Below are 8,364 nucleotides of genomic sequence, written 5' to 3'. Positions count from 1 at the left end.
TAAAAATAAAATTTACAAATATAGAAAATTGAATTGATAAATACTATAAGTATGAATTAAATTATAAATTTATAAATTTTAAGAACTAAATACAAAATTATATTAATAAAAAATTGACACGTAAATTACCATTATCAATTAAGGGTCGGTGATCGAATTGTAACTATATAATATTAAACCCTAAGAATTGTGATAAAAATAGAACACAATAAACAATTGGATGACTAATGAGAACATAAAGCCTAATAATAAATAAATAAAGTAATAACAATGAGGGGGACATGGTTTCTTGGCTTGCAAATGAAGTAGAGATGAATTTTGAAGCAATAATAGTGTTGAATGAATTTGAAGTATGAGGTTGCACGTCACCCTGTGCCTTATCAAATCCCAATCGTCGTGTCTGGGCATCGAAAATTGAAACTTGGAGGCTTTACCTTTAAATTGTCTTATTCTGTTGGAACACAGTTAGATTAGATTGAGATAGACAACAGTGCTTGTTCTTCACACTTGCTTGCACGCCTTCTTTTTCTCTCATTTTATTCTTACCAAATTATTCGATAGGAACATGGATTGCCCTCCAAATGTTTGATCAGATTGTACAACCAAAACATGTCTATTTTTGGGACATCTTCCTTCTCCTCTTGATTTCTTGTTCCAGTTCATCTGACCCTCCCACGTCTTCTAATTCCTGCAACAATTATATTCAATCAATCACCTTTTTTTTTCTTTTATTGCTCATATTTTCTAATAGCAAATGAAAAAGGGGATTGCCTGAGGTCCTAAGAACAACCCATATGGAATTCCACCAAATTTGTCTGCATGATGAAGCTGTTTTATATAAAATAACATCTCATGTTAGTAAATACATCACTTACAAATAAGAAGAAAAGTGTTACTACGAGGAGAAGTTTAAACTTACTTGATGGGCTGCAGCTACTCTCCGTAGATTCGGTACATTAGCAATCGGTCCCACTGGAAATCGACGGTGGACAAGACCGTCGTGTACGAACATGTAGGCCATACCAAAACCCGTGATTCCCAAACCCTAAAATGGAAGAGTGAGCAATGACTTGACGTAATCGATGAAATATGAAATGGAAAGGTGAGAGTAACTCACGGCGCCAAAACAGAGTCCAGGGACAATTCCACTGTTGAAGAAACCGTAAGAGAGCAAGGCAATGGCAGGAACTGCGTTGATTACTGCAAATACATCATTCAGCTCAAAGGCTCCCTCTCTTGCTCTATGATGAGACTGCCAACAGGTTTCTCTTTAAGTTTTAATTCATATATAAATTACTGTATATAAATTCATAACCGACCTTGTGCATATGCCATAATGAAGCATGCCATAGAGCTCGATGCGCCCACCTGGCCCAATATTCCATCCCCACCTGAAATTTTAACCAAATCATATCATATTAATTAATTAATATTACACAAGGCACTGGGATTTTGTTAAGACTGCGTGTCTATGCTTACTGCAGCGCCAACTGAGAGAGCAAATGTACAAACCATCTCTAGCAGTGGAAATTCTCCACCCTGTAATTATTCAAAACCAAAATTAGAGGTTAAAACTCTCAACTAAAACAGTGATTATGTAGTTGTTAGTTGCTTGTTCACCTCCATTTGCCCTGCAAACCTATAATAAACTGCCATAATCGCCACTGAAGAGATGCCTAAACTCGACAACATGGCTGCAAGCAGGTAAGTTGTTCTCTCCAATTTCTTCTTAGCTGCTCTCTCCTCCACCTTGGGATTGAAATCTTTCATTACATCACTGTTGACTTCGTTAACCAGTTCCTTTTCATTCTCCTGATTCTTTCTCTGCTGCAACACCATGCGTACGTTAACAACGTTCTTCTTCCTCAAAACATGACTACCCTTTCCCTGCAACTTGGCTTCTCGGTTCAAAACCGAGAAGCAAGCCGCAATAGAGATGGGTTTTCCCGTTGAAGCACTGTTACGTACGAACTGGTACATCACTGTATTGCTTGAACTCGCCATGGATTCAGTTATATATATATATATATATAGCTCAAAATTAAGCTGACAAAAATACGTTGGGGGCAAAAATAAAAAAGTACGTGTTTTTAAAGTTTAAACAAAGAAAGGATATCGGGATTTAATAAGATTTTTGCGTAGAATTTGAGAGCTTTACGAAGCCAAAAGCCGAAGGGATATTTATGGGGAAGAAGAAGAGCGGCATATATTTCAAGTTTCCGGTTATTGCGGTGCTGATGCAATATAACAGTGCATACTACATAGACACAGCTGTTGACATGTGGCATTACCGCGCATTTCAATTTACTAAACCGCCCTAATGTTTTGGGTCCAGTGGTTCACCATTCGGTCCAAAGGTGGTTCATGACTGTTCAAATCGTTTTTTATATTTTAATCCTTGTGAATTTGATTTCATCCGATAATATTTATATATAGATTTTCTTTCATAAATTTAAATTGAGTATGACGTAGTAAGTGTTTGTTTAAACTCTTTTCATTTTTTAAAAATGAACATTCATAATTATACACTTGATATTTGAATTCGAAATATTAAAAGATAATAATAAATCTTTTAATCATTAAAATTATTGTTAACTTTTATTATTAAAGTGATTATATGAAACAAAAGATTTTATTCAGTTATATAATTAAAACCATTTGAAAATTTTATTATAAATATAAAATAAAAAAATAGATTTATATTTTATTAATGTAAATGATAGATATAGATGATGGAATAATAGAAGACAGCAGGTGACTGGACAGGTGGGTAGACTGCTTATTTTGAGACGATATTGATTATTATTATTTTTCTGTACTAGTTAAATTGTTATAGGTGATTTTTTAAAAAGTAATTTTAGTAAAAATATTATAAGACTTAAAAATAATAATTTAATTCTTGAGAATATAAATTTTATTTCTGACAAAAAACTAAGAAAAATTGTAAAAAAGAAAAAGTATGATTTTCAATAATTGTTAAAATTTTCAAAATAATAATTAAGTAAAATAAATCGAAAATATAGAAATGATGAATTTATTGGTAGAGCAAAGTATTTGATCGTCAAAACTGGAAGTCAGAATACAGATTACCTTTAAATTGAGATATAATGCTTTATTTATATTTTTTAGAAATAAAAATATTCTAAAAAATAAATTTTAAGATAATATACCTTAATATTACAAACAAAATTTAATATATTACATTTATAAATGTCTACAAATAATATATAACTAAATACGTTAGACGTACCTTTGGAGTTTGGACTATTTGGACAAAGTCCGGCTCTTTATGACCCAGCATACAAGTGCGTAAATGACCCAGCCCAACATAGCAAGTATTAATGGTCTTCGTTGTGGGTTTTTTCTTATTTATGATGAGATTTGATGTTATGTCTTTAAACTTAATAGGTATTTTGAATGGTAAATCGTATTATCGAGTTTAGAATCGTGTTTTACATTAATAAAAATATTTTAAGATTTTTTTGAAGATGGAGAGATGAAATTATGGAATTAAAATTGTATTTAGGTGCTAAAAAATAATATCTTGTTAATTATTAAGAATTTAGATCCAATCATTGAAAAAAAAATATAATAAATATATCAGTTATTGCATTATTAACGCGTTTTCTCTCTCCAAATTAATAAAAACGTCGCTCGCCCTAATTTTTTGTTTGGGGTCCAGTGAAATTGTTGGTAGGGTTTAGGATATTTTATGTGTGTCCATTTATGTCTAGTAAATGGGTTACAAAAGGCGGTAAGCTAGCTTCACCATCAAGTGTCTCTACGGCTTCATGGCCTTCCTAGCTACTCTTATATATATATATATAAGGTTTGGATACATTTAAACGATATAATTTTTTTTTCCTTTTTTACACAAATTTAATATCGTGAACTAATGAGATTGGTTCAAGTGATAAATAGTTTGAATTAATGGGGGTTGGTTTAAGTGGTAAGCACCTTGATATCGCTTAAGCAAGGTCTCGAGTTCGAGTGTTTGAGGAAGCAAAATATCTCTGTTGGGAGACTCACCCACCAAAGCTAGGTGTGCAACGCGAGTTGGTCTGAATTAGTCATGGCGAAGCCTTGAAACCGGAAGGGCAACAAAAAAAAAGATTGTTAGATGAGTAAAAAAAAGATAGCTGGGATTAACTCTTTATTTTTTCAATGAATTTTTCTCATTTGCTATTATTAATCTTAAACATCTATTTTCACTCATCTTACTATCTTTAATTTGTGTAAAACTAAAAAAGTTTCACACTGAGTAATTGGATCTTATCCCACATATATATGTACCTTGAACCCATTAAGTGGCATAAATGATCAAAAGAAGTGTTATTCTTTCTATAGGTCATGGGCTCCATCAATTGCGTTTATAAGATGTATATTATTAATAGTTAAGAAATATCCCAAACATACACTACCCTATAATGTCACATACAAAATCTAGCATTTTCAAACAAAACAAAAGAAAAAAAAATCCACCCTATAATGTCAGCTGGATGAATTAGGATTTAATATTGCATTATAACATAAACAATAACAATAACAAACATGACTTGAATTATGTCATAAGCCTTCTGGCTTTATATATTGATATTAGATAGGTTTAAATGAAAAATAAATGTTAAAATTATGATTTTTTTAAATGTTTAATTTCTTTTGACAATGTAGATTTTAACATTTTCAAAATTTCTATATGAAGTGTCTAGCTATTAACGACTATTAAAAGATGTGTTATCTAATACGTGATCGACATATAACATGTTTTTTCCCAAAAATATTATAGCAATTAATTTTCTAAATCATAAATACTCAAATCCCAAAATTTATAACATTGAATCCCTAAATCTCATATACTATCATTGAATAAATCTCATATACTATCATTGAATTTATCACTACTAATCACCTCTTTTATCTTCGAACTCCTACCAGTCGGCCACCCTCTTAATGTCACACATTATGTTTGAAATTACATTTTATCACATATTGTCCCTAAACCATATTGCATAAAATCATTTTTTTTATCTTATCATGTTCAATTTGAGACATTTTAAAATAACTAACATACGATTGATACGTAAGAAGATATCTCAACCAATAAATGTCAAAATCTCATCAGAAATTTAATTGCAAGTTAGCTAATATTAGTTCAGACTTTAAAAATAACTTCAATTATTGTCCAATATTAATTGTTTAACCCCTTTTATACTCGTATCAGTACAATTATATCTAAAAATTTTAAACGAGAAAAAAATTATAAACAGTAGAGAGTAAATTCATTACAGAGAAAAATTGTACAAGAAAATTACGATATTAAGCATCATCTATTAAGAAAAGCGAATAATTATATTTCTTAAATTAATTTTTCACCAATCAAGTTGTAACATAGATTTTTCCAATAAAATCAAATGAATTTTGAATCATGATATATAACAATTTCATATTATAAAAAAATATCATAATTATTTTATAATATTTAAAAAAGGTTAATAATTTAATTAAATAGATAATAAATGCGAGAAACACTGTGGCGAGTGAATGATCAGAAAAGCTTGGCTGAAACAGGATATTTGTCTATTCAACTAAGACCATATACTTTTTAGACATAATTAATGTTAGAAGGTCACTTCATTTTATGGTAACCCCACTGGTTGAGCATTTCAACTTCACCAAGATTCAGTGGCTGCCATTTACAGATCATTTTACACTCACAAAATGTTCCATCACCAATTTCAATCCCTCAGTCAACTAATTTCTAAGTTTTCATGGATAGAATTGTTGAGCAATATTAGTGATATTAAACACATACAATATTATAATCACTTTAAATTATTTTAAAAAAGGTTTTCAATAATATAAGTTAGATTATTATCGGTAACCGTTAGTTTTCAGAAAGAAACGAATTGTATATACAATACTGAAACTGGTTCGAGTAGCCTCAGTTTATATTGATCGATTTCAGAATCATCTTTATTGATGGTTAATTATGTAGTAATTAGCCATTACCTGAAAGCTGCATTCCTTAGCCCTACAAGCTCCCTTACTACCGAGCCTTGCCATCAATCAAACATGCTTAGTTCCTTTTTCATATTCTTACGTTTTCCGAATACAAGTCATTAATGGGACCCGTTGCAACACTATATCAACAACCAAATTATCACTAATAATTTCCCCTTTATGCATATGTTGTGATAATCACCCATTATCTTGATTTAACCCCATTAACACACCCTTCTACCTCTTAAATAGTGAGCTTTGTTGATGATAAAAGTATATTAGGTTACAGTGAAATCCCAATGCAAAAGTTGTCTTATGAATATTTTATATAAAGGCAAGAAAAATGTCTCTAACGTTTAATTAAATAGTTATTTTAGCACGAACCAAGCAACCTTAGTGGTTAAGAGATTTGTTATTTTCCCTTGAACTCTCAGGTTCGAGCACCACATATGTAAGGATATAATCGTTCATTGTCAAAGGATTGTGAGTTTTTAAACATATTCTACCTTGTATTTATCCTAGATTAAAAAAAATATTATTTGGGCTCCAATTATTTTTGGGATCACTTTAATCTTTAACATTTTATTTTGGATAAAATATCATTTGATTAGATGAAAATCGTTATTTGACTAACGATTAACGTTTATCGTTAATGTGACAAATACTATATATCTAAAGTAATGACATTGAATATGTCATTATATATAAGTGATGACATAGCGCATGATACATGTTTAAAGTGATAACATGAAATATGCTATGTATATAAGTGATGACATGTCATATATCACATTATCATTTTAGATACATAAGACTTGTCACGTCAATAACAAATATTAATCATTAGTTAATTAACAGTTTTTATCTAATCATATTTTTTTTTACTTAAAATAAAACGTAGGGTATCAAAAAAACCTCAAAAGGAAAAAAATAAAATAATAACTATTTTATTAAACTTTAAGGTTGATTTTAGTATTATGTCTTCATATTTTGTATTTTTATAGTGAGGTACCATCACCTTAGTACGCTGATTTTGACTGTGATTGATTAGAGTGTGTAAATTGCAAAGATGGTGAAATCATGGGCTAGCCTAGATGCCTCAACATTAGTCCAACCGCAAATGGGACCGAGGTTAACCACGTATTAATTAAAGTAATGATCGGTGGTTTAACCAATCCCAACGTGGATTACCTGTCAACAGTATTGAAGTGAGAAGCAGCAGTAAATCCTGGTAATTATTGTTTATTATATTGGTCTCAATGGCGGATAGAGCCTGCTTGATTTGAACACAACCAACCAACTGATCTCTTATTCTTTTGCAGAGAGACAGATCTGAAGTCGCAATTATTCTTTTGTAAATATTGACGTTTCTGCAATATAAAATTTAGGGTTGGAGTGGCATCTCTAGGGTTTGAATCCATGCTCCCATGATTGAAAAACCTCGCACACCGGCTCCAAGAAATTATAGAATGGTTCATTTTTCATGTGCCTCATAAGTTTCCTCATGGTCCACGTGCTAAACTGATAATCGTTGTTTAAATTTACATATCTCCTACAAGTGAATCCATTTACATACATACAGGTTAGGTCAAAGATAAGCATCCATAATATTAAAAAAAAAAAAGGCATCCATAGGATACTCCTTTCCAACACACAATTAAGATTTAATTAGTGATTACGCATGATTTTATGTTAGAGATACGAATTTAAAAAGTTATATTAAAAATTTAGGTACAAAATGAAAATTTTAAAACTTTTTAGAGATGTGACCGCATCCCAACATCTCCTAGATTCATCCCTAGCTAATTTAAAAAAAAATATTTTGGGGATAATTTATCTGAATATTTAAGAAAATTTAAAGGTTAAATTAAAATTTTAAAATTGTTAATTTATTTTTATTTTTTGGATATTTTTATTAAAAAATTAATAATTTTGAAAGATTTAGTGAGAACTTTTAAAAAAATTAATTAGAATTTTTATTAAAATTATTTAAAAGTTTTAAAACGTAATGAGAATTTATAAACATTTTGAGGGGACCAAATTAAACATTTTTAAAATTTTAAAGAGCCAAATGTTAATTTTCCAAATTTTTTTTGCCATGGTCTCTTAATCTCCATTACCGTCCGCCACTGCCAACACACTTGCAATTTTGCAACAATTAGTTTGTTTTATCTTACTGTTTATTGCTATTTGCTATGGCCAAAGCATATGTTAAAACATGTACATGAAAATGATGCACATGTTAAAGCATGTATATGAATATGATGCGTATGTTAAAACATGCATGTACATACACATAATCCCATCCATACAGACACAGTCCCCGAAGCACATTATATATTAGGGTTTCTTCCCCTTGTTTGA

General features: G+C 30.3%; 1 protein-coding gene across 1 annotated transcript; it reads right to left on the bottom strand.

Annotated features, from left to right (window-relative positions):
* Nucleotides 1–238: 238 nt before the first annotated feature.
* On the bottom strand, nucleotides 239–2,019 carry LOC120193660 (beta-carotene 3-hydroxylase 2, chloroplastic-like). Its single transcript, XM_039196098.1, has 7 exons — nucleotides 1,621–2,019; nucleotides 1,480–1,539; nucleotides 1,320–1,391; nucleotides 1,118–1,252; nucleotides 920–1,045; nucleotides 772–828; nucleotides 239–688 (listed from the first exon to the last, which is right to left on the bottom strand). Exons 1-7 carry the CDS (start codon nucleotides 2,002–2,004, stop codon nucleotides 614–616), a joined length of 909 nt encoding a protein of 302 aa, XP_039052029.1. The 5' UTR covers nucleotides 2,005–2,019; the 3' UTR covers nucleotides 239–613.
* Nucleotides 2,020–8,364: the final 6,345 nt, after the last annotated feature.

The sequence above is a fragment of the Hibiscus syriacus genome, unplaced genomic scaffold, assembly GCF_006381635.1.
Source record: "Hibiscus syriacus cultivar Baekdansim isolate YM2019G1 unplaced genomic scaffold, ASM638163v2 tig00116996_pilon, whole genome shotgun sequence".
Taxonomy (NCBI): domain Eukaryota; kingdom Viridiplantae; phylum Streptophyta; class Magnoliopsida; order Malvales; family Malvaceae; genus Hibiscus; species Hibiscus syriacus.
Note: the sequence above shows the minus strand (reverse complement) of the source record. Positions and strands in the feature narration are given on the sequence as shown.

Bases quoted from the DNA above. Each gene is read 5' to 3' on its own strand.
- LOC120193660 (XM_039196098.1), bottom strand. From the start codon at position 2,004: ATGGCGAGTTCAAGCAATACAGTGATGTACCAGTTCGTACGTAACAGT. The intron at 1,392-1,479 runs GTAAGCATAGAC...TTAAAATTTCAG, and splicing joins CTCTCTCAGTTGGCGCTGCA to GTGGGGATGGAATATTGGGC. The intron at 1,046-1,117 runs GTGAGTTACTCT...CTTCCATTTTAG, and splicing joins CTGGACTCTGTTTTGGCGCC to GGTTTGGGAATCACGGGTTT.